Raw genomic sequence first — 27,720 nt, forward strand, 5'->3', positions numbered from 1 at the left:
AGATGATGATGATGATGATGATGATGATATGGCGGTCACTGCCTGAGTGCTGTGCTAATGCTAATGCAGTTTTTAGTTCAACAGGTTGTTGTACAACCTGTTAATCCACATGTAAATGAGCCCCAAAGCAGTTAGTAAGATCTATTAGTTGATGAAGGGCTTGCTCATACTTTGTGTATTACAAGTTATTCCATATAAGGGTCCAAGAGAAACCATATATGAAAATGCATGTAGCCATAGGGATCATTGTGCCTTATAACCACTACATATTGGTAGCTGCTCGATCACTTCAGTAATATCACTCAGGTGCATATAAGGGGGGGGGGGGGTTATTCTATACAAGAAACAACAAAAAGTAATCCCCCAGCACTATATTTATTTTATTTTTTTCTTTTCTTAGCATTTTAATTACACCTTTCACCTATGTATCACCTATTAACAGAGTTTTTGCTTTATTCTTATTAACACATACTAACACTTTAGTCTTTCACTGGTGTGCTTCCCTGGGGTGGCTGGCCTTTGCCAGACTCTGACCAAGTGATAGGGACCTCCAGGATCAGAGAAGCCGTGACGTGGCATGGAGGCTTAGCCATATTTTTGCAAATATATGCAACAGAGATCTCTGAATTATCTACCCACATGTAGTCAAATCTTATTGCTGATTTAATTCTGAGTGCTGGTGGAGTACTTTTTGTTGCCTTATAACCAATGCAGGGAAATGGCACTGATTATACCATTTGAATGTATATATCTCTGATTTCTTTCTTTTTTTCCCAAGTATATATCAGTTATATAATAGAGGTGAGGTGCAATCAATGAGATTGTCAGGGAGACTCCCTGACATAGTAGCAATCAGGGAGAGTTGGCAAGTATGACTTACCTTCCTCTTGCGGAATGGCCCGCTGTCCCCATACACTAGTATTTGGACAGAAATCTTTCGGATCCCATCACCCCTGCGGGACCATTTGCCATCTTCCGGATCCCTCCGCCGGATGTCGGAGCCCCTGTGCGCATGCGTGACTTGGAGCAGTGATGCTAGTGCACATGCGTGACCTACAAAAGGAGCTGTGAAAAGATTCGTTGCTCCTTTCGGAGCAGTGAGAAGCCGATCGTGGGGACAGCTGATTTTCACATCAGCTGTCTCTGCACCAGAGCAATGATGAATTGCTCCCATGTCTGCGGCGAGTTAGGACCCCGATAATTATCATAATAAATAGACCCCTTAAACTGAACACACAGTTCACAGTATACCACACTCTAATACCCCCAGAAACACAGACCAATTAATCATACAGGTGACACAGAAGTAGTGTTCACACCAGTCTGAAATTGGAGGTAAATACCCTGTTATTTAGCTAAGATTGTACACATTTGCTTAGTTTTAACAATGTTCCTATAACCAGGTGGTGAATAAACACCACTTGCCACAACACCGAAACATGAACCACTGGCATAATTTGGAAAGCCTCTTAATTAAAAAAAAGAACTATATTATAACGAAAGTTGTATAGACTGCTGAAACGTTGGATACAAAAAAAAAAAAAAAAGGACTCTTTACTGGGTTGGGTAGGAAATACCGCCGCCGCAAGCCCAAACGCTGAAGATCTCGACTGGGGAATCGGTATGAATGACCGCCGAACCTATGACAGGCACTAGAAGATCCCGACAGGGCAAGTAATTGTACTATACTTAACCATCTCCCCATCCTAACCCTCCCTTAGGTGTGCCTAACCCCCCCCCCCCTCGTAAGTGCCTAAACCTAACAGCCCCCGTCCCCGAAGCCTAAACCCAACCCTCCCGAGGGGTGCCTAACACTAACCTCCCCACGAGGGTGCCAAACCCTAAGTCCCCCAGGGAGCCCCTAACCTAACACACACACCCCCTGTGGCTGTCCGTGCCGGCCGCCGGCTTACCTTCATTCGGTATACTGGGCGTCGGGCATAGGGATAATGATTAGTCCCCTGTCGGGATTGCACAGTCGGGAAGCCGGCGGTCAGCATTTCGACCATCGGCTTCCTGACTGAATACCCCCAACTGTCCCATTACTTTTGGCCCCTTATAAAGTGGGAGGCACATGTAGAAACCGTTGAAATTCCTACACCGTTCACCTGATTTGGATGTAATTACCCGCAAATTAAATCTGAAAGTCTGGAGTTAAAGCACATCTTGTTTGTTTCATTTCAAAGCCATTGTGGTGGTGAATAGAGGCCAAAATATGAAAATTCTGTCAATGTCCCAATATTTATGCACCTGACTGTGTATAGTAATGCATCACTGCTATAGTAAGACATTAACCTCTCTCACCTGTGTACTAACACATTTCACTCCCTCACCTTGTAGTAACACATTAACCTCGCTCACCACTGTAGTAACACATTTCCCTCCCTCGCCCGTGTTGTAACACATTCAACTTTCCGCTCCCTCACCTGTGTGGAAATACAATCCCTCACTCACATGTAGTAACACATTACCCTCACTTATACCTGTAGTGTTCATTTTAGCACCCTGCACCTGCCACAACCCGTGCAGTTCCTCTATCCTGCCTGATAATGTCTAAAATCAAATGTCCTGACTGGCTCATGAACGCCCAGCCCAAACACACAGGCGAGGGAGGGGAATGTGGACATTCAGGATGCATATCTAGTGGGCGTAAAATGCAGGCTAGGAGTTTCCTATACCTTAGAAATGAAATTTGTCCTGAGTGAAAAACGGACATGACAAACTGTCCTGAGTGCGGGAAATAGTCTTTAGCCACCGCCTAAAGTCTAAAGATCACCTCCTTAGAGGTCAGTGTGACCTCCTCCTCCTGAATATTGAGGACAGACCTCACCACTCTTACCAGAGAGGGAACATCCACCAAGCATTGATGATCCTACTTTACCGAGACTGACCCAGAAGTCTGAGAATCCTTGTCTGACGAGAAGGTTAAGTCCGACTCTTGAGGCAACACATGTCGAGAGCCCCTGCTTCTTTACTACCATCGGTCTTTCCACCTGCGGTTTGGCTGAAGATGGTAGCATACTCTGGCTAGAGTGAGCAGCCATGTAAGCCCAACAAGGATTCATGGGGGGCAAACACATAGGATGTACATTCTGTGGGAACCCCATAGCCTGAGGTACCCCCGGCTCTGGTGCTGTTGCAGGAGTACCAGATGTACTAGGTAACGGTCTCTTGCTACAGTTTTTACAGAACCCATTCAGATTAATATCCTGCTCAGACAGGCCTGCGGCACAGGATTTACAGGATATATGCACCGGAGGACTCTTATCCTTATCTTCACCTTTTGACATAATCAAAATGTATAACTGGTACAAGATAGTGTAAGTCATATTGCATTTAGACTTGCATATCAGTAACACCCTCCTTACCCTCAGAGGGGTAAGGAGAATCGGAATGGGTATGAAATACCCATTCCCGCCAGCGGCAGGCCGACATCAGCAGAGTTCCGAGCAGCGGAAGCCCAACAGCGCTGGAAATCCCGATCGTGGATAGGTGAGTATCTACTAACCTAACCCCCCTAAGGGGTGCCTAACCCTAACTTCCCCCCCAAGTGCCTAACCCTAATCCCCCCTCTAAGTGCCTAACCCTAACCACCCCCTTCCCGCTGCCTAAACCTAAGTCCCCCGGGGGGGTGCCTAACCCTAAGTTCCCCCCGGGGGTACCTAACCCTAACCCTCCCCCTAGCCTAACCCTAACCCTCCCGGGGGGGTGCCTAACCCTGTCCCCCCCAGGAGCCCTAAACCTAACCCTCCCCCCCCCGCGGCTGTCCGCTCACGGCGCCCGGCATCACTACGATCGGGATGCCGGGCGCCGGTCTCCCGGCGTTGGGGAAATGCTGGCGTCTACATCTAGACGCCCGGCATTTCACCCTTGCCGGGATATGACAGTCGGGAAGCCGGCTTCCAGATTGCTTCCCGGAGAAACACAGTGATAGCAGTACCTGACAGTTTTTGAAAACATAGGAAGTATACATACAGCAGCTGGCATACAGTCACATTCAATGCTACAGCAATATGGACTCAGGGGGTCATTCAGACCCGGCAGGACGCTCGCAAGCGGGTCGATGTTCCCCACTGCGCATGCGCACGACGGAGGGAGCTCCGTTGTGCGCATGCGCGAGACCCGGCAAGCGACGGGCTCACCATCGCTCCGGGTCTCGCACCAAAGGGGGCGTGCTGTCGATGTTGATTGACAGCACGCCCCCTTTGGTGGGCGTGCCAGGGGCGTGCCTGCCAGACGGAGGCGTTCCCATGGGAACGCCTACCGTCTCAAGCCGGCCCCACTGACATCACTAGTGATGTCAGTGGGAGTGATTTTGGCTCTGATAGAGCCAAAATCACTACAGGGCTTGCGGCAGCGAGACCCTACCGCAGGGTCTCCGTCGCAAGCCCAATGGTCGCGATGGTCAAGACCATCGTGACCATCATCATCGACGCTCGCTATAGCTGTGGGTGGTAACCCACAGCTATGCGAGCGTCCATGAGGAAGCTCCAAAAAAAGGTAGGAGGGCCCTGATTCAGAGCGAGCGCTCTGGTCAGAGCGTTCAGCTCTGAATCAGGCCCTCAATCAACTAAACCGGCCCCCGGAGGGGGATGGTAGGATATAGAGTATGCTATATGCCAAACCCAAGGGAGAGGTTTATAGAGAGACAGACCAAACCTCTGAGACCAACTGCTACAGCCGTGGACAGACGCTAAACTGCGCGCGTCTCACACATGAGGTGGTTATTTATACCAGATGCGGGAATCCATACCCAGAAGTTGGTGTCTGCGGGGAGGAGCGCCTTACCTCCCCTAAGCTGCGATTCTGATTGCCGGGTACGCTGCACTACACGGTAATGTGACATTGACTAGTGCGCTCCAGTGCGTTATACCACCCATCACCGGCAACAGATGATATGTCCCGGCCACCTTAGTGAGGAATCGTGGAGCGTCTTTCACCCGCAGCGGCCTCTGGCGCGTCTCAATACCAGAGGCTAGCGATTGCTTTGCGCATGATTTCCCCGAGAAGAATCCTTACCTGACATCTCCATTTACCCAACCGCAGTCCCGGACCTCAGCGTCTTTAGGCCGCCAGCTAAGCCACGCTGAGCCTGCCGAGAACCTCAGGGCTTACAGCGATACTGGTGTTTTGGCATCAGCGGAGGTAGATGGAGCCGTAGTATAGCGTCATTACCGGCACTAATACCGCTAAACTCTTTAAGTCTCACAAATTTAAGGCAAAAAATAAAAGAAAGAAGCCTAGGACTGCCTAGCAGTCCCGCTGTTATAACAGGTGCGTCTTGCTGCGCACCAAACAAAATAACAATGCCTGTGGCTGGGGGCGGGATATATAGGGAGGAGGACCAGTGCGTGCTAGGAGCTCCAAAGCTTTGCTGTTTGGTGCAATGGACGCTGTCCAACTATATATCCCAAGGTAATTCCTGTGGACCCTATAGAACCCGAAGAAGAAATGAACATTATAAGCCTTGAAAAACACAAATTTCAACATATAAATGATAACTGCATCCCACACGTATACAGTATACATGCAGACACGCACATATACATAGTCACACACATACAATCATATACTGTACATACTGTATATAGTCATACACAATCACAAATGTGCATATCTAACATTATACACACCTACCCTCCAACATTTCTCTTTCCATCCGGTACAAAATGCTCTGCTCCTGGGCTTCCCACCTAATTGCTGATTGCAGACACATGTGATGAGGCAGGTGTATCACCACAGGTGTCTGCAATCATCAATTAAGAGAGAAATCCAGGAGCAGAGCATTTTGTACCGGATGGAAGGGGTCATATGTTGGAGAGTCTGTACACATACATAATACATATATGCAGTCACACACATACATCTTAAGCAGCTCCTCCCCCTCCCCCTCCTCTCTCCCATGATGCTGCTGGCACAGTGCCATATAGCCTTAACTCCCTGTCCTCCACCTCCCTCTTCTTTTGTCCATAGCAGTTCCTGCTCTGCACTGCAGATGTGAAAGTAGGGTGGGGGGGGAATTCTTCTGAATCCAGCTCTGTGGCTACAGGCTGGTGAGCAGGTAGAAAATGTTGCCTGGCCACTCTGATTATATGTCAGTCACGATTAGAGCAGGTGGGGAGTATCTTTCTCTGCCTGCCTCTCAGCCCGCTGCCCTAAGCACTGAGCGAGCAGCTGCACACTCCATGTAGATGACCCCAGGCCAAGCCAGCTCCTCCTCAAAGGCTCCTAGAATTGTGGAGCCCTGGACAGCTGCCCCGTGTGCTCATACGTTAAGATGGTCCTGTATACACACACACACATATATATTTTTATATATATATATATATATATATATATATATATATATACATATATATATATATATATATATATATACATACACATATACATACACACACACAATGGTGGAAGTGGGGGTGTATACTGCCGTCACTGTAAAACTAACAAATTCCATTCACTTACACTCCTATTAAATTTTTTATACCACCTCTTCTAAATTTCCACTTTGATCGCTAGATAGATTAGATAGGTCATTAGATAGAATGACTACAACTTCTTCAAAATTCATTTAGGGGGTTTATTTATTCATGATGACTTTATTTTAGGTTTTTTTTTTATCTATTTTTTTCCCCTCGCAGAGTTCTGGGCTTGCCAGGCAGCTTCTCAGTTTACTCTTGCCGGGTGGCAAACATCATGTCGAGTCCTGCTCTACGTGCAGATGCACAGAAAGAAAAAAATAAGTTAAAAAATGTTAAAAATCGGATCGCAGCAGATTGTGGGAAGCATATGGCCCGCAAGTACCAGTTGAATAGCCGCCGGTCTATGCCATCGCCCATTGAGTTCTCAGAGAGGACCTCACAATTCTACTATAACCATAGCCAATTAGCTCTTATGTTCTTTGGAGACCAAAGACTAGTGAAAGCTAGGTTTTATAGATATGTACTATTTATAAAGAGAGGTTTCTTATTCATCTCTGAAGTTCCCATCTGCAAGGTATTTCCAATTTTCCAGCAGATGAATCTCGTTGTCTGTGTGAAGCTAGCAATCCATCTAGTTCCATGCATTGCAGCAGACTGCTTCTATCCAAGCTCTACTGACTGTGCAGATTTGAGTTTTCCTGTGTTGTGAGATATAGTAGCCGCTTGGGTATACACCTCATGGTCCAGTCACCGTCTCCAGGAGAATGTATAGCATTTCTAATGACTAGAAATTAAATATTTCTTACAAGTTTGAACTTCGATTTCTATTCACTGGTTTGATGAACATATTTGCTTTACAAAGGTCAACAGACCAGATTCAAATTTGTGGTTTAAATATATAGAGGCTTATACCATACTATGTTTTTAAACCAAGACACTCATGAATTACACAGGTTCTGTGACTAGCTGACTTCAATCCTGCATTTGACCTGATTTTAATCACTTTCATTTGCCTTGTACCGGTGTCCTGGTTTAAAAGAATAGTATGATAAGCCGAAATATACAGATTGCTGTCAGTGTACAGTTTGTGGTTCAAGATAAAATAAAACGTTCGAGATTTGCAATTAAATAAACAAATAAAGCCCGCTAAATTGTATACATTTAGTCATTTTTCAAAATTTTGAGTCAACACAACACTTTTGAAAAATGATAGTCAGGCAGGCAAGGTATCTAATGGCTCTACTTTTCATTCCTTTTTTACTAAAATAATGTGAAAACTGGCATTGTCACACCCTTTTCATATTATTTTAGTATCACTTAAACATATTAAAGGGCTTTTGGAGAAATTTTCGGTAAAAAAAAAAAAAACTACTCCAAGCCTTTAAATTTGCATTATTTTAGTAAGCAGATCGCATTTCCTATTACAAGTATGATCCCTGACGAAGCTCTGAAGGATGAAACCGGTAGGATACTTTGTGTTCACATAAGTGAGAGCGGAGGACCCAGAGTGCTGGAAAAAGCTGCGCAAGAGAAACCGGAAATAGCCGTATGTGCGCGCCACAGTGCGTTCCAGCATTCAGGAAGTACACAAAGGCGCCGGGCAAAGTAAGCGAAGCGGCAGGACGTGAAGAGCTGCAGAACGGACCAAAAGCAGTGGCGAAGTAACAGGGATCGACCACCGCAGTAAGAAAAGACCAGGTAATCAACCACTAACCTAGGTCGCAGGGCTCCACCCTGTGGGCCTGATTCAGACCCGCTCGCAAGCGGGTCGATTGTGGGCCAGTGCATGAGTGAGCCCCGGAGCGAGCGCAAAAAGCACTCGCTCCGGTGCTCGCAAAACAAACGGGGCGGCTATCGATGTTGATCGACAGCTCGCCCCTTTTGTAGGCGGTGAGGGGGGGTGGCTGGGCAAAAACAGGGCGTTCAAGCCATTTGTGGGCGGCTCTACTGACATCACTCGTGATGTCAGTAGGTGGACTTCCTGCTCTATTAGAGCAGGAAGTCCACTGGGGCTTGCGGCAACGAGACCCTACTACAAGGGTCTCGTCGCAAGCCCGATGGTCTTGACCATCGCGACCATCACCTGGCCACTCGCATAAGCTGTGGGTGGTAACTCACAGCTATGCGAGCGGCCAGAAGGCCGCAACTAAAAAAACACCGCCCGCCCTGATTCAGAGCGAGCGGCTCTGAATCAGGCCCTGTGTTGCAAGAGACTGAGTAATATTGCACACAGACAGGTGGATATTATCTAAAAGGATTTTAATGTGCCATAACAGTTGAGCTGTGCTGTGATTACATACAGGAGGCATAGAAATCGAGGTTTGGCATTTGATATTTTTAATAGGACTACAGGTCCCTGGACATACCTAGAGCCGATTAGACTGATTTGATTTTAGTTTAAACAAAGACACCTTTTTTTGCAAATGGGCTATTTTTTACTAAACCACAGGAGACACAGGAGGTAATTGCTTGTGAACCACTGGTCTAAATTAGGAATACAGGTCTCTGGACATTTATGTAGCCAAGCAGGCTCATCTTTCTCAGGACAAGCTGCATTTAAATAGCTGTGCTGAGTTTATTTTTATATTGTATGATTAAATATTGCATGGTACTTTTCTATCAGTCCTGGGTACCTGGTGATACATTACTATTTTTGAGATATATTTGTGATACCCTTCCATTGTCTTGCAATTAGACATCGAGCTGCATTTAAAATGTGAAGAGAGCTTATCAGCATGTTTATTAAGGCCCTCGAGTGGACAGCCAAGGAGGAAAGACCAGGTAGACTTAGTCAGTGGTACTTTAAGAACTTCTGACGGAGACTGGCAACCCCATCCCAGAATTGGGCTATTTTAGGGCATGACCACCATATATGTAAGTACCCACTTCACCACAAGCTCTCCAACAGCGGTCAGAGGCTAATTGATACATTCTGTGCAAATGTTCAGATACCAGGTATCATCTATAATAAACCTTGTAGGCATTCTCCTTGATTAAGGAGGAAATAGAGGACTTCGATACTCTCTCCCGCACCACTGACCATGTGTCCTCAGCAGGTGGACTCCCTAGATCTTTTTCCCACTGGAGCTCATGACCTGGTGTGTCCAGTAACTTAACATAGAACAAAAGGTTACAAATAATAGATATGATGCATAAATAAACAATCCTCTCATGAAAGGTATCTTTTAAGTCCGTTTTCATGTAACATTCCGTATAGCTGGGTAAATAAATACACAACAAGGAAAAAAAAAAAAAAGAAAAAAGAACGGAAAAAAAAGGAATAATGATGAAATCTGTAAAAAAAAAAAATAAAAAAAAATAGCTGCTTGAAAAATTGTATTTGGTTTAAAATTCAAATACAGCATAAAAGCATAATACCCTAGCATCAGTTACATCACTAAAGAGCTTGTAAAAACAACAACAACAAAAAAGGTTAAAGTAGAGAAATAAAATATTAATGAACAGTAAGAGCGTATGAAAAGTTCATCTTCCAGAGCTGACACTAATTCCTAAGGACAATACCTCCCCGATCCCAGCGAATCAGTCAGATTGTGCATTCCACTGCAACAAAGTTTATCACCAGCGGCCCCCTGAGCTTACTAGAGGAAATTCCACAGCTAAAAATAACAGCACTGGACTCTGTTTGTGATACTTCTTGGCAGGAGGTAGAAGCACACAAGATAATAGAGTCATATGAGATCATAGAGTAATTATCTAGCCAAATGCATTTGATTCATAAGTAAACATTAACCAGTATGCTTCTCTCTTTCTGGATAGGTAACCTGTGGCACTCCAGCAGCAGCTGCTGAACTACAATTGCCAGCATGCCTTGCCAGTTACACAACTATAAATAAAAAAATTTTTTGTCAGAAGCTTGTACAAATCAAATACCTTTCAAAACATTCGTTACACATTCTAGACAAATCTTAAAACTTTATTGGAATGATTATACTAGATGGGGAGGGGGGATTGTTAATTTGTACAATGTATGCACACAATGTTAAGGGGCATACACACTAGATGATATGCTCCATGAGCGATATCATTAGTGTTTGGCCTTGATCTCCCGGGCAAAAGACATTGAGCAAACACACTGAAGGATATCGTTAACGATATTGTTCCGTGACATCACCCTGCACTTCCCTGAACATGCAGTTCCTGACTATATTGTCAGATTGACCTGCATGTTCGGACGACAACAGACATCGTGGATGACCCACGGGAGCGCGCATCGTCCATCGTTTTGAGCATTCACCAAACAGTTTGTAGTTCCCAAACTCCGCCATTACAGTCCACATATTAAGGATTTCCATGCTTGAGCACAAGTGACTTAATTAGTAACTCAGTCAATTAGATTTAACCATCTGAACTCAAGCTTGGATATCCTTAAATACTGGACTGTAATGGTGGAGTTTGGGAACCTCTGGCATACACACTGGACGATATGAACGATAACGCTACCGTCCATATTGGTCACTTTTAGCATCTAGTGTGTATGGCCTTTTAGAGGTCTCAGAGAAGTAGCACTGCTGACTGTGTAAATGTCACTTTCATTTGCCTTGTACATGTGTAAACAACATTTTTCAGAGTTGTTCAGTTTTACAGGTGTGATACATAGTAGTGTTGCATACATTCACTGCAGCAATAATATGCTTGAACCAGGGGCGTTAAAGCTGGCCACACACTAGACCAACTTACATCCAACTAGCCAACTTGTTGATTGGTTGGAATGAAAATCTGGTAACGTATGGGAGTAACTGATGATCAGCAATTTGCTCCTAAATGCCAGAAAACAGATGAAAATGGCGTCAGACAAGTTTGTTAAATGTTTGATCTAAACAATTTGTTCAAACAACAGTTTGGTCCATTTTCCGGCGTTTGGGAGCAAATTGCTGATTGTCATTTGCTTTCATACCTTACCAGATTTTCATTCCAACCAATCAACTAGTTTACTGGTTGGACAGATAATCTTAAAATGTGTGGCCAGCTTAACTATGTATTTGAAGGCCCAATAGCAAAAGTTTGTAAGGGCCCCTATGTACCACCCAATGGTGAAAAATGTATATAACACATGTAATTTTGACAAGAAAGGTGGCCCCCTCAGCTCCTGACCCCATAGCAGCTGCACCCCTTTTACCCATGGTAGTTACACCTATATAGTGGTGTAACTAGGGCATGGCGAGCAGGGCACGTGCCCTGGGCGCCCTAGGACAGGCGACGCAGGGGGGGGGGGGGGCCGCCACCGGCCATGGTCCGGCCTGTCCTAGTTAGGCAGTGTAGTGTTTACCTGCGCCGGTCCTGTGCTGCATAGCCGAGCCCCTTCCCTCCCCCTGATCGCTTACCCAATAGCGCCAGGAGGAGGGTGGGAGGCAGGCTCAGGCTGTGCAGTTTAACACACACATCGCCACGAGCGTGGCAGTAATGTGTGTGTTAACCAGCAGCCAATGAGAGTCAAACAGACTCTCATTGACTGCTGCAGCGCTCACCCACTCCAAGAACCGGGCTGGAGCTCACTCATGAGCTCCGCCTTTCTGGCTCTTGTAGTGGGTAATGGGAGAGATGTCATGACGTCTCTCCCATAATGCAGAGCGTGCCAGCCCGGGAGGACTGACGTGCGGCGGTGGGAGCAGTGACCGGAGCCGCAGCGTGGATTCAGGCAAGTGTATTTATTTTATTATTAAGTTCTGTGTCTGCACTACGGCGGGGGGGGGGCTACTACTGGGGGCACTGCATCATGAGGGGGAACCTCTACTGGGAGCACAAGGGAAACTACTACTGCGGACACTATATACGGGGCTTACTACTAGCGGACCACTACTGGGGGCACTAGATAGGGAGGACCACTACAGGGGGCACTTTATAAGGGCAGTGGATAGGGGGAATCACTACGAGTGGCCTACATAAGGGGTACTACTACTGGGGGCACTATATAGGGGGCTTATTACTAGGGGCACAAGGGGCACTGCACTGGGGGGACCACTGCATGGGGCACTATATATAAGGGGCACTACATTGGGGGTACCACTACTGGGGGCACTGCATAGGGGGGACTACTACTGGGGGCACTATATGAAGGGCAGTGCATAAGGGGGTACCACTGAGGGCACTGCATAAGGGGGACCACTACTGGGGGCACTTCATAGGGGTGGACCACTACTGGGGGCACTGGATAAGGGGGACCACTACTGGGGGCATTGCATACTGGAGGTACTGTATAAGGGGAACTAATGGAGGTCTGCATAAGGGGGACCACTACTGTGGGTACTGTATAAGGGGCACTACTATGGGCCTGCATAAGAGGAACCACAACTGGGGACATTGCATACTGGGGGTACTGTATAAGGGGCACTACTGGGGTTAAGGTGCATATGGAAAGGAATGTTCAGAGTGACGATAAAAGTGTGTGTGTCATGTTGACATGCCCCATTAAATGACCACACCCATTTTTCAGCGCACACACAGAGGGGAGGGGGCTCCATTTTTAAATTTGCCCTGGGCTCCAAATACCCTTGTTACGCCTCTGCGCCTATAGGCCCCCATACACAGTGCAATGCAAAGTTGGTAAGATGTGTTGTACAATTGCCCTTGAAATTCCTCATAAGATGTGGTCAAATGGTGTACGATTGATCGTTACACTTCTATGTATCTTATCCTATGATCGTATCACATTGTACTCAAAAGATCGTAGATCTCTCTGCAAAGCCATCTGATCTGCGACCCAACTAGAGGACGACGGGGATGCGCATCGGGGGTCGCAGAACACACAAGAAACACCTATTTTCACATGATTGGTCTGTACAACCTGTCGAAACTGTCCATATCGGGTAAAAAAATCGTACCGTGTATGGGCACCATATGGCTTGAACATTGCCAGTGAAAACTGCAGCGGTCAGGGATTACTGGGCCTGATTCAGACCCGGTCGCAAGCGCTGAGCGCTCGCAACTGGGTCGATGGTGGCCCAGAGCGCATGCGCACGACAGAGCCGGCTCCATCGTGCGCATGCGCGAGACCCGGATAGCGACGGGCAATCCGTCGCTCCGGGTCTCGCACCAAATGGGGCGTGATGTTGAGTGACAGCACGCTCCCTTTGGTGGGCGGGTCGGGAGGGGTGGCTGCCCAGACGGAGGCGTTCCCATGGGAGCGCCTTCCGTTTGGGGGCGGCACCACTGACATCACAAGTGATGTCAGTGGGAGAGCTTTCGGCTCTGTTTGAGCCGAAAGCTCTCTGGGGCTTGCGGCCATGAGACCCTACCACAAGGGTCTCGTCGCAAGCCCGATGGTCGCGATGGTCTTGACCATCGCGACCATCATCCTGGCCGCTCGCATTAACTGTGGGTGGCAACCCACAGCAATGCGAGCAGCCAGGAGGCCGTACCATAAAAAAAAAAGACGCCCTGATTCAGAGCGAGCGCTCTTTCAGAGCATCCGGCTCTGAATCAGGGCCACGGTTCAATAAACAGCTTCCCCTGCCAGTCCGCATCAGGGATCACCTTACAATGTGAATGCATGACACAGCATTTTGCATGTTGGGCCTCAAACAAAAGCACTTTTCAAGCACCAATGGTAGGTTATGTTTGAGCTGCGTTCTTCAAGGAGGGATCATTGGACTCTATGAAGAACACGTACAGTGGTGCATTCAGAGCATGCTGCGGACAGGGTCGGGGGTGGGGCCGGATGGTAAACGTCATTAAGCCCTGCACCTTCGTGATCTGCAGGCCCGTGGGGAGGGGGTGGGGCTAAATTACAAGATTTGCATCATTTTAGCCCCATCCCTTCTCTACAGACCCACAAATTCTCCATAAAATCTCCCCATCCTGCCCACTTTACTAGGAAGTGGGAATAAAAAAGTTTAACCTTTAGATTTATTGGTATTTTCAACAAGTTCAGTGTTTAAACATAAAAAAACGTCATGTAAAGCAAGGATTAAATACAAATTTTGAACATTATTAGTCTTGAAAAACACAAACATTTCAACATATAGATAATAACTGCAGCCCACGCATACTTATACACAGTCATACACACACAGTTACACACCTACAAAATATATTATATATAACCAGAGCCGGGTGCCCTGTGTACGGAAGAAGCGGCTGTGCACTTAATGTTATTGTAGAAGCACCCGGCCCAGCACGCCCATGCTCAAAATCCCCTAGAATCATGAGGCCGGGGCAGCTGCCCAGTGTGCCCTCCTAATACCAGTATCACTAAAGGAACTTGATCATGGTACAACCCTCAGAGTCGCATACAGTAATCAGAGTCCAGCCTCAGATTATTACTTCAAATAGTTACACCTGAGTAGGGAAACAAGCCATTGCCACGGTAACATAATCACAAGCCAGTGCTACACTTAATTTTTCTGATTGTCCAAATCCTCTATATCCCGGCCTTGTGGAGCCTGTTACTGCGGGTTACCCAGATGGCAACAGAACAGAAACACTGTCTTTGTGAAATTGCCCCAAGAGAAGGGCAGCCAATAAATATCAGATCTTTGCCTAGGTATAAAGAACTACACACATAACAAAAGTCATAGCAGCGGGATAAACCGTGATAAGAATGCAAATAAGCACAAAGCTGGTAATCACTGGGGGCAACTTTACCGGTAGGCATGGAGGGATATAACTAGAATCCACCCAGGTACTGTGATGCTTCCTGTGCCATTCAAACTCTTATTGTTATGGTTACACAGGACACAAACATAATTCTAACTAAATTAAAATGTGTTTAAAAATAAAGTGCTAGAAATACCTATTCACTGTTTGCCAGATAATTTATTATATTGATGCAGCACTGTTCATTTAAATTCTGCCACAAAAATATGTTTTGTACAAATACTGCAAAAATTATTATTTGTATTTTTTTTTTTCAACGTAGGATTATAGAATTAAAATAAAAAAAAAAAAACATTCCGTTACACACAGAATTGAAAAGGGTAACTGATGCCACACTCCACAAATGTCAGAGGTGGTCAGGACAACACCACCATTCACTGCTGGCACGTGTTTTCCCAAGCCTGATAGCTCATGAATTGAAATTTCTCTGGGAGACAGATCCCCTGGGCTTATCACATCACATCTGCTGAGAGAGAGACAGCAGTTTGTGTGCCAGCATTCACAGCCAGCACAGAAGCCTATTTACAGTAATCCATTGTCAGGTGAGATCATTTAGCTGTTCAGAGAGAAAAACTTTTTCTAGAGCAGATGACAAATGTTTGGCCATTTACAAAAAAAAATCCAAATGCCTCAGAGAATAGGAATGAATTCATGTGTGTTATCAGGGGGTCCTCCCTGATCTGCACTCACTAAAGTTAATGAATACACAATGCTTTTTAACAGAAATCTAGAATTGATAAACACACACACACACACACACACACACACACACACGGGTCTAAGTTCGACATTTCAGTCGCACCGACTTATCATTCTTGATAAAACTCGATGAGACTGAAATGTGGAACTTAGACCTGTTGGTGTCTGGAGTCTTATTTACAAGGTCCCGTGAGTGCTGCAGTTTGTTTGTTTTGTTATACAAAAAAAAAAAAAAGAGAAAGTAGCAGCATAATGTAAAGTGCATATACATAGTGCATGAACCACTATATATCAGAAAGTGTGACGGAAAAAAACAGATACTTAGCACAGCACAGCCAGGGTGGTCAAAAAGTGCCAGTCCTTCAGCATAGTGGACACATGTAGTCGGGTGCCTCTATAAAATTATCATTTTTGCATTTATTATTGGATGTGCTGGCTCCTCTTTTACCTATATTACATGAATTTATGTGCCAGGCACCCCTAAGTGACTTTCTATGTGTGCAGTTGGGACGTGTAATATATAAATATTATATATATATATACACACACACACACACCTACACGTACATTAATCTCTATCTCAGCAAAAACGAGACGGCACTCAGAGATTGATATATGAACAATATATGCACTTTTGTTTATATATCAATCTTTTTTGCTGAGATGTATGACATGCCTAGGACGGGCCCCAGAGGAAGTTGCTGATTGTGTGACCGAGTGCCAGCATATTGGGGACAAATATTATATATATATATATATATATATATATATATATATATATATATATATATATAGCATTTGTCTGTTGGGTAAATTCTCCCAATATTAAATAATGGGTCAACCATGCAATAACAGCCATTTTCAGAGGACTTAGCACAAGTAGAAGATTAGTAAATAGGCCCCTTCATCAGTGAGCTATAATATTTTCATCTGAATTAATGAACATGACTCCTATGGTGGTTCTGTTAAATTGAAAACAAAGCTGTGGAGCATTAAAACATTTACATTCAGTAAAAATAAGGATTAATAGCGTCAAATACAACTATTCTCCATCAGGATAAGAAAAACAAAAAAGTAGTTCTGAATAGCAAAATTTACAAAATTACGAAGCAATCAAGAACGGTGGTAATTATTTCATTATTGACAGGATTGCTCTGTTATAATAAAGAGCTTGATGGCAAACCTAGCAGCGACAGTTTCTGATTGGATGACAAGCAAGCACTTGTCAGTCAAACATCCTTTCACTGACCTATATACAGTGTGTATTATATGGAATAATCAATTTAGGGCAAAATTTACTAAGCGGCGGGTTCTAAACATCAGCAGTTTGATGGCGGTTTCTAAATTACACTAAAACCGCTGCCTAGTAATTTTATCCATAGCCCTACTCTATTCTATTCTAAAATGTGTTTTAACGGCGGTTTTGCAGCAATTTTTAAGCAGTTTTGGCCTTAGTAAGTCTGCGGATAGCAAATTTGCCGCCAAACCGCCGGGGTTTAGAACCTGCCACTAAGGAAATTTTGCCCTTAGTCTAGAAATGCTTTTGTTTAAAAATATCTAACATATGTTGATTTGTTTAAGATCTGTTAACACGTGGGACTTGGTAGAACTAGATGTATGACAAGAGCATAAAAAATAAATAACTATATATTGACACATACAAAGCAATATAAGATGGCTAATACTTAAAGGTTTCTCTTCAGTTAAAACACAAAATGATTCTGTTCATACATTCCTAGATGGTGCAGCACTGGCATTACATTCCAAAATAGAATGTATATTAAAACTAAAATTGCATTAAAAAACTGATCACACTAGAATACTACATAAATTATGGCTAGCCATATTGAATAATGTAAATCAGCCATAATTAACTTACTAATGGGACTAATGTATGTTTATATCACATAAGTCATCTTTCTGGGTACTTCAGCATGGGATCCGGTCAAAATACTGACAGTCGGGATGCCAAGGCTTAGAATGCCGGTGCCGGAATCCCAACACCTGTCAGAATCCCGGTTTCGGCATCCCAACGGTAAGTACTGGGGGTTAGGTACTAGGGTGAGGGTTAGGGTGTGAGGAGGTGTGAGGTTAGGTTTAGGCACCGGGCAGGGAGGGTTAGGGGCAGGTAGAGTGCTAGGATACTGACTGACAAGTGTTGGTATCCTAACACTGTTGGGATTCTGACTGCCGGGATCCCGAGGGCCGGTACCCAACCCCTTCAGCACCCCAAGTATTTGTACTGCCACTATCCATGTCTGTGCATGGCAATTTACAGTCACATGATGGTGGGGGGTGGTTATGGAGGAATACTTTAGCACAGACATGAAAGATGCAGTTTATACAATAAAGCGGGGCATAGATGGTGTGATGGCACCATGATGGGAGATCCGACATATCGGGCAGTCCCAACACACACGGTGCAATCTGGTGGCAGACCGCTCAATATGCAGGCTCCGCCCTCCCCTACCCGCATAGCGCTGCATGGGATCGCACATCGGATCCCCTGATCGACTGATCCTGCAGTAAGATCAGGGGTAGAGATGTACGACCCCACGGGTGCGCACTCAGTCCGACATCAGGCCCATACACGGTGCGATATAGCAGCCAAATTGTGCCAATCCATCGGATCGGCTGCTTTATCGCACAGTGTATGGCCCGCTTTAGAGACAATGTAAATCTTTCAGTTTTCTATGAATACCATAAGAAGCGCAGACTCCATTACTTACCACTATCCATGATTCAGCTGATTCAGCAGAGAAATAATCAAGAGCCTGCAGAATAAAATGAACAACATTAATATAACACTTTGTTGATACAAATTAAAATAAAAACTTTTGCATAATCTTTCAAAAACTCCCATTTCCATGGCACTCACTTGCAGGGTATTTAGGAAGAAGCTGAGCCTTATAGGTAATAAAATGGCCAAATCAGAAGCAGCAATTTCCCTGAATTCAGCCCCACTTCCTCCCATTATAACACTCGCTAGGAGATCACAATGTGTTGGCCGGAGTGCATGTCCCCAGCACTTTGAAGCAGCAATTATACTTCCAGGTACGAGATCGTACCAGCTTCCCTGCTCGTGAGCAAACCAAACACACAACAAAGGAGTGCTCTGTGGGGAACAGATCAAGTCCACATAAGTAAATGACGAGCAGTTGTTTTGTTCTTCATTTTTTAAAGTATACTAACAAACTGTTAAAAGACTACTCAAACAATGACAAACATATTATTCTTGACAAAATCATTCAACTTGTTCTAGCCTGTTTAATGCGTTAATATAACTAATACACATTAAAGAGTGAAAATTAATTTCTTTTATATATTTTCCCAAACCTGCATAACTGAAATGCTATATTTAGCTACAAAATGAATACAGATTGAAAACAATTTGCTTGAATGCAGTCAACAGATATAACACAAGTTTTCAAATATGCTGCAAACTCTTTGCCTTGTCACCGACAGATTTTAAACGTCAGTGCAAATTAGCCATCAATGTGGCCTTCCTTAGTCCAATCACGCCACACAGCACTTTACAGGTACATCTATCAGTAGTAGTACAGTTTCTATATTGTACATATTATTTACACAAATTGTTGGCATTGCTGTACATGTAGAGAACATTTTCAACTCCAATTAAGATACTGGTCCTCCATAACACTTCTTATCATGCAGGTTTATGTACTAGGGGCCTGATTCAGAGAAGTACACTAATGCTATCACAGCTGGCATGCTGTACGCAGCTGATATGCGAAAATATACAAATGCTGCAGACACAAAGGAATATATTGAGGCACCCATCAGCGGCTTTGCAAGTCCAAGAACCTGCATACAAAGATGCAGCATCAGCCAAATCTTCGATAATCGGACGCCTGAGTAGCCTTATGGTCGCGCAGAATGGCTGCGTGTACCGAGATGCCAGAGTCACTTTCACTGCATACGGGATCACAGACCAAACATGGCTGCCACTCCCCGTTACATCTCCCAAACAATCCCTAAGGGTCAATCACACAGCAAATAAATAGTCGCTGGGAACGACTATGGGAATGTTACATGCGCAGATTGCCGATTTTCGCTCAAATGAGGAAACATTGGAATACCGTACATAGCTGAATCAGGCCCTACATTAGAGCAACATACCAATGTGATCACGGAAACGTGGGGTCAGCAAGTCTGTTCTGGGAAACAATGGATAAAGGAATGACTAGGTACAGCAAACGCATCTTGCTGGCGAAAGGACTACACACACCTCAAGGTACAAATGAACAAAGAAGGATTTCAAATTTCATACATTTTATCTAACAGAGATCCTACCATGCATAAATCAGTCAGTCAGCTCCTGGGTTAATTTCTTCCCTCTGACTGCTAGAGAAAGCAAATTACCCTGAACCAGACAGCAATCAGCTTCCTGACAGCCCCAATGAAAAACTGTGAAAGTCCAAAATTATTTTTCCAAAAAATGTTTGATTTAGGAATAGTTCAACAATTTAGAATCATGTAATGCAGCTAAGAAACTCCGCTTTCAATAGATATATTAAAAAATGTCAATATTTACCCAGCCTTGTCTTTTGGACTCTAGAAAGTGTGTACTTTGTAGCACATGCATTAGTTACCAAGGTAGATAATCTGCTAGCTGATACAAGGCACAGCACGTAACATTATAAAAAGTCCAAGTAGTTATTAGATCACTGCGACTGCAGTTTATACGCTACAGGTCTTTCATTTCACACAATACTAAATGCATGTGGCAAATTAAGAGGATAGCGCAAGCATATGTACTGAAACATAACTAGCATTACTTCTAGGAGGGAGTACACAGCACTGATATCATTGTGATAATTAACAGTAACTCTAATTGCTCACATTTAAAGAAAAAGTTAATTACAGTCTGAAGTCATGTAAAGCATTACTAAAGCGGTGAGCTTATTTAATAACAGGAAGCTACAATAAAGTAATGTACACATCTCATATTTAAAAAGGTATACTGTATATAATATTTGTGTGAGAATAGAAACCGTTAAGCTGTAGAGTGTTACTCATCTTACTGATATAATTATATGCACTCTATAATTTTTTATTAGTTCTGTTCTTGAAATAAATATCTCAATAGTTTATAAATGTTCATGTCCCATTGTAGTGCATTAGAAAGCACACGGGAAGCAGTTAGGAAGCAGACGGTCAAAATGCCGACCGCCGGCTTCCCGACTGTCTAATCCCGGCAAGGGTCTAATGATAGGCGTCGAAATCCAGACGACTATCATTATACCTATGCCGGGAGCCCGACATACCAAACGAAGGTAAGCCGGGCGGCAGGCACACTATGGGCCGTATTCAATTAGAAGCGAAAAGTCCTGTACTTTTCGCATGCCGGACTTTTCGCCAACATCGCTGGTTTTGCATGCGAAAAAGTAATCGCACGTGTCCCCGCTTCTCCCCGTATTCCAAAGGATGCGAAAATGCGTCCCAGCGAAACTTAAACAGGCGAAAAGTGCTGGCAGATATAGGGAAATCAGCCTGACACCCCCCCAAAAGATGCACTGACACGGGAGATCACTATGGATACTCCTGAATATCCCTGCTGGAGGTATTTGGGGTGCTTAAATGCTCTCAATTGGTGCTATTTTGTGTCTTTGCACAAGGGGTGAAGAATAGTATTTTGCATTTTTTGGGTGAAAAAATAAGTAGTCCCAGCAGATTTGGGGTACTTGAAAATGGGTGCAAGCATGGTTAAAAATTGCTAAAGTGAGGTCTTAAAAACGCTCCTTCAGCAAGCACCTGTAATCAAAAACACACATCCCCCATACTTGCAGACCCCGCCCCCAAGTCTATTTTGCTTGTTTTTAAGTTTGTACCCCAACTTTGAACTTTTTCAAAGACATTTTTTGGGGTGTTCTTTAATTCTTTTTTTGGATTTGTTTGACGCAGATTACCTTTGGGGACCTGTCCTAAGAGTGCAGTGTGGTTACCCCATCTTTGCACCACTAAACCACTTTTTTCCGCCAGCTATTCATAGGTGAAACTTTTCCACTGGGTACATTGCATTGCGTTTTTGCACTGGCGAAAAATCGCAACAATTGAATACGGGGATAAGTTTCCGCTGGCAAAATGACATCACTGGCGAAACTTTTTCGCAAAAAACGGCTTTTCGCCGCTAATTGAATATAGCCATATATATTCATCTAAATATAGGCACCTAGTAAAATGCAATGAGATGATGTTAGTGAGCTGTTCCATCTGTCTTTCCACAGGTTTGTAAATGCACACGGAACTGTGATGTGGTTCATACCACTTTTGTTTATTGTGATTAAACATGTTATAGAAAAAATGCACGGCAAGCAATACTGCGTACACAGCCCTGGAGTCTCTGCCAGGTTTATTTACTGACTGTAGCAAGATATACTGTAGGAGCTCCCCTAACCACTTCTGCTGTGAGAGGATCTTGTTCAGACAGAAAGGAGCTGCATGAATAGGGGGTGTCAAATCTATACATCAGAAACCCTGTTTTTTTATTTTACAGGATTGGCTAAATGACAGCCTATATATTGCAGGCTATTTATTCCATCACTCTCCCTTACCACTCAGGGTAGTGCACACTGTCACTTTGAATGCTAGTGGCTTTCCAGTGATGACACATTTGACATTTGTGTGAATGGAAAACACTCATCTCGTCACACTGGACCACTTGTGGCATGTACTTCATTGTTCAACACAACAGCACATCATGATGGAAGCCCACTATAAGCACACAACTTAATGTGTTGTTTAAACCATTTATATGCATCAATGTATTGCTTGCATTATGCTGTGTATGTTCTGTATTTCCTCTTTGATATACCATATCTTATGTCAACTATTCTAAATAAAGAGATTACAAAAAAAAAATGGAATCCCACTTTTCTTCGCAAAAAACAAATATATATATATTTTATGTCCGTCATTCTAATAATACCATGGATACAGAGTAGGGGGCATGTACAATAAAAGCTCAGGCCAGAGCTGGCCCTCTGGACGGTGGAACCATGCTCCCTTTGCAGGGCACAGCTCGGGCCTGACAGATTTCTTTTGCCTGGCCTGAATACCACCCTCACTATAATTCCTATGCTTTCATCTGGTGATCTAAAAACAAAGCAGATACAGTATTTAACCATTATTTTTCCAACTGAATGTCTCCCAGAAACTTATATATTAAAAACACATACTATGAATTGATGGATGTAGTTAATATCCTGGCAGTCGAGATGCTGGCGCCAGAATTCCGACCACCAGAATCCTGAGCGCTGGTATACCGTACCCAACCAGAATTTATACAGCAAACAGAATTTTTTTCCTACTGTATAAACGAAACAGAACACATATTCCAAATTCAACCATTACCAAAGGCTCTATATGTACCATTTGGTACGTCATGTCACTAGATTTTTATAATTTAGTTCAACTTTTTTGTCAATGACCTTTTCCAACATTATAACAGAAGATCACCAATATTACCTAAGAGTTCATATTGTACGTCAGAAACAATAGGCCCAATGACTGCAACCAACCATAGTTTAAGCACTGACGCAGCAGGTACTATCTTCTTGTATCTGTGATTCGTCCTAAGTGCATCCTGACCTTTCATTTATGCAAATGTTCCAGTCTTATTAGGAATCAGTTACCCCTATCTGTAGGTGCATGTAAGCTAGACCTGGCCAAAAGGTAAATCGTGATCTAAGGGAAGCTCACGGGGCATCCGCTGGTAGATTACGACCAGCTGAAGTAAAATAAACCTGAAATGGCTTCTGGAGCCCCAGAAGCCCAGCTCCCAGTAGTGCAGCACGTGGGTGACACCATGACATCACCAACGTGCTGTAAGGAGCCCACCGCTCCTGCTGTCCACCTGCCTGGCCCCACAGAGCATGCTGAGTATCATGGGGAGCTGCTGTCCCACCAGCACATAGGCTCCTCACAGCACCAAGCACATCCCAGGACTGATAGCAGAAAACTTTCTGCAAGTGCCGGAGACAGAGGTTGTGTGTGGGGAGTGATTGTGTTATATGTGCAGTAAAGGGGCTGCAGGGTGACACAGCTAGGGCACGGCCTCCTCCTGCTGTGGTACCATGCCACTCCAAGCACTGGCTCCCGGCCGCACAGACAGACACTGAGTAACTGATTTATTTTTTAAATAAGACACCCCCTTATATTATTAAGCAGAGGAGATAAATACAGTTTATTTTACAAGTTTATGTTATGGGGGGAATGTAAGAGATTGCAGATTTGTGGCAACTCTGTACACCTCAGAATGGCTGGATGTATTTTTTGTTATGTTTTATTTTTTATGCTTGTCATTTTTGTTTAATACTACTGTATTTTATGTATGCAAGAGTTGTTGTATAATACTACTGTATTTTATTGCTGGCTATACGCCAGCACGATTTCGGGACGATTGGTCGATTTCGACGAGTCGTATGATGGATCTTGTGAAAATCGTGAATTTTTTTAGCAGGATACGATCCGATGCGCGCTCCTGCAGCTCCTAAATCGGATCATATGATCAGATGTGCAGCCCATATTGTCCATCGTATCGTGTGCAGATCGTACCGTGTAATTTGTGCATGCGATGCATCGTGCATCCATTCATGTCATTTCAATTACATTTTCCAGATGAACGCGTGAGGCACACGATCGATCGTAGGACAGATCGTGTGTAAAGCAAAACACCAAATCATACCGCCGGGACTGCAGGGAGCTCCAGGGAACCGTGAGGTGAATCGTATCGTATGCTGGTCGTGCAGGTGTATGGCCAGCATATGTATGCGAGAGCTGTTGTATAATACTACTGTAATTTATGTATGCAAGAGGTGTTGTGTAATACTACTGTATTTTATGTATGCGAGAGGTGTTGTGTAATACTACTGTATTTTATGTATGCGAGAGGTGTTGTGTAATACTACTGTATTTTATGTATGCGAGAGGTGTTGTGTAATACTACTGTATTTTATGTATGCGAGAGGTATTGTGTAATACTATTGTATTTTATGTATGCGAGAGGTGTTGTGTAATACTACTGTATTTTATGTATGCGAGAGGTGTTGTGTAATACTACTGTATTTTATGTATGCGAGAGGTATTGTGTAATACTATTGTATTTTATGTATGCGAGGTGTTGTGTAATACTACTGTATTTTATGTATGCGAGAGGTGTTGTGTAATACTACTGTATTTTATGTATGCGAGAGGTGTTGTGTAATACTACTGTATTTTATGTATGCGAGAGGTATTGTGTAATACTATTGTATTTTATGTATGCGAGGTGTTGTGTAATACTACTGTATTTTATGTATGCGAGGTGTTGTGTAATACTACTGTATTTTATGTATGTGAGAGGTATTGTGTAATACTACTGTATTTTATGTATGCGAGAGGTGTTTTATAACACTACTGTATTTTATGTATGCAAGGGCTGTGGGGAAAACAAAATCAGTGTGTCTGTGTACAGCATAGTGCTTGTGTGCAGCATAGTGCTTGTGTGCAGCATAGTGCCTGTGAGCCTGATTCAGAGGTGGGCTCTATGTATGCACGATGGCCATTTCTTACAGATTTACATCTGCAAAAATATGCAGTCACCATCTCTAATGCCAGCAATCCCACAAGCAACTGCAATTGCTATTGTACAATTAGGAGATTTCGCAGTAACAAAAATAAATCGATTGCTCAACAGCGCAAACATCGGCATTGTGTCCACCTATGAATCAGGCCCATTGATGCTGGTAGATCACAGCTAAGTAGGTGAACAAAAAGTAGATCCCAGGTCACAGAAGACCGGCCACCCCTGATGTAAGCAGTGCTCAGCCTGGACATCAGGAATATAAAAGTACCATTCAATATGTAACAAACAACCCTTCGGTTGATATCTTGAATTCTAAACTATTCTCAAACTAATTTTCCAATGTGGTCCAACCACTTTTATAAACTACAGATCATTTTTCTTGATGCCATTATGGAATAGAACCAATTAGAAAAAAAGAAGTAATTATTTAATTTATTGTATTTAATTTAAATTGCAATGCACAGTACCAAGCACAGTAAACCATTTCGTTTTCTCAGATGTATAGGCCATCATACATTATTAGTTATAGCCAACAATAATAAATTCAGAATTCCAAATAAAAAAACTATCACAGCCATTAAAATAGTTTATATTATTAGCATAGATAAAATGTATATTTTTGTTTTCCAGTTTTGTAATATTGTTTGGGCAGAGCTAATGCAACTATTATTGTACAGAGCTTTATAAGTAAATAATAGCGAGTTATTTGTAGATAAATATTTATTTTAGCATAGTCTTTTATCAATCCCAAAACAGAAACGGCAGCTAGAGTACACAATTATAAAATGTATAGAGTACACAATTATAAAATGTATAGAGTACACAATTATAAAATGTATAGAGTACACAATTATAAAATGTATAGAGTACACAATTATAAAATGTATAGAGTACACAATTATAAAATGTATAGAGTACACAATTATAAAATGTACGTACAAACTATTTAAAGGAAACAAGCTAACATCACTATAAGTGTAATAAACACGTACATAACAAGGGGGTGTTACATGCATATCTGAGATATTACCCGCTTGTATTTGGCTTTAAATACCAGTAAGAGGCAGTTACATAGATCGTAGTAAGGATTAGTTGGCTAGTAATGTCCAGCTATGGGATAACATTGTATCCACCCTTCTGTGTCATCAGCATGAGTAACACATCCTCAAACCAACATTTCCCAGTGATAAATATGCAATAATAATAAGAACGCATTATCACATAGCATAGGCTGAGGCGTTCGGAATGGAACTTTCGGAGCTGCTGTGTAGGGGGTGGCTACAGCTCCGATCCGTTCCCGATGTTGTTTTCCCAAATGTCTGGATGTATATATAGGCATGGGGTTGGGAGGGGGTCTACGGGAAAGTAGCCATCGGTTTATGTACAGCCTCTCACTAGTGCAACCGTGTATACAGCAGGACATTTATAGCTGGATTGTTGTGTGGTAGTAAAGGAAGATACAAGTCATATAAAGATGGATTATTAATTCTATGATATAATTCGGGGCTATGAAGCTGTGTGCTGGATGAGGAGCACCCCGAGCATCAGGGAGAAATCTATCCCAGTAGTACCTGAGCGCGGCCCCGTTGTAATAGCCAGCAGCGGCTCACACTGCAGCTCCGGCGGCGACTGTGTATGGTCCGCTCGCTGATGAGGCTCCGTCCATGGGCAGCAGGATCCCAGGATCACACTCTGCTGGGAGGACTGATGGGAGAAACTACAACTCCCAGCACACCCCGCGGCCGCCACCGGCTTGCTTCAGCCGGGCGAATCTTTATTTCACCATGACACTCCCTTTGTGTCTGCTCTACAGTGGTAACTGCTATTTACTATCGCTCTCATACATAGGCTTACCATACTATCCCTTCAAACCGGGACACTCATGAATTACACATGTTCTGTGGCTGGCTGACGTCAAGCCTGCATTTAACCTGGTTTTAATCAGCCACAGAACCTGTGTACTCTCTGAGTATCCCATTTTAAAGGGATAGTATAATAAGATAGTCATACACACTGTGAAAGTTTTCTCTCTAAGCAATATAGAAGAAAAAAGTAGGGCTATGGTCTGGGGCACTCTTATTAACTAATAGTTTAATTGATTTAAAACATAACTTTTATTAGCAACAATAAAATAGTAGAGTTTTCTCTCTCACAGCTTTCCAAATAAGGGCCTGATTCAGCATGGATCGCAATTGCAACCGTGTATGCAGATCATTTGATGTTGTGTACTGCGCATGTGCACGCAGAAAGAAAGCCATTGCAGAGCTCATGACAGGACGTCAGCGTTTGGGGGTGGTGACTTGGGAGTGGTTGGAGAAACGTAGACGTGCCAGTCCATTTGAACGCCGTTGGGTGTGCATAAATTCGCCACTGCGATGGCATACGCAGCTTGAGTGCTCA

At 43.6% G+C, this 27,720-nt stretch overlaps 1 protein-coding gene across 1 annotated transcript in view; it reads right to left on the bottom strand.

Moving 5' to 3' along the window:
* The window catches only part of PRRG1 (proline rich and Gla domain 1), a 41,317-nt gene extending 14,151 nt beyond the window's left edge, over positions 1–27,166 (bottom strand). Inside the window, exons 1-2 of the mRNA XM_088454074.1 lie at positions 26,892–27,166; positions 18,464–18,508 (exon numbers count right to left, since the gene is read on the bottom strand). Coding sequence (XP_088310200.1) covers positions 18,464–18,473 — 10 coding nt within the window. The 5' untranslated portion in view covers positions 18,474–18,508; positions 26,892–27,166. The remainder of the gene's footprint in view (positions 1–18,463; positions 18,509–26,891) is intronic.
* Between the last annotated feature and the right edge of the window lie 554 nt (positions 27,167–27,720).

The sequence above is a fragment of the Taudactylus pleione genome, unplaced genomic scaffold, assembly GCF_031769625.1.
Source record: "Taudactylus pleione unplaced genomic scaffold, aTauple2 ptg000609l, whole genome shotgun sequence".
Taxonomy (NCBI): Eukaryota; Metazoa; Chordata; class Amphibia; order Anura; family Myobatrachidae; genus Taudactylus; species Taudactylus pleione.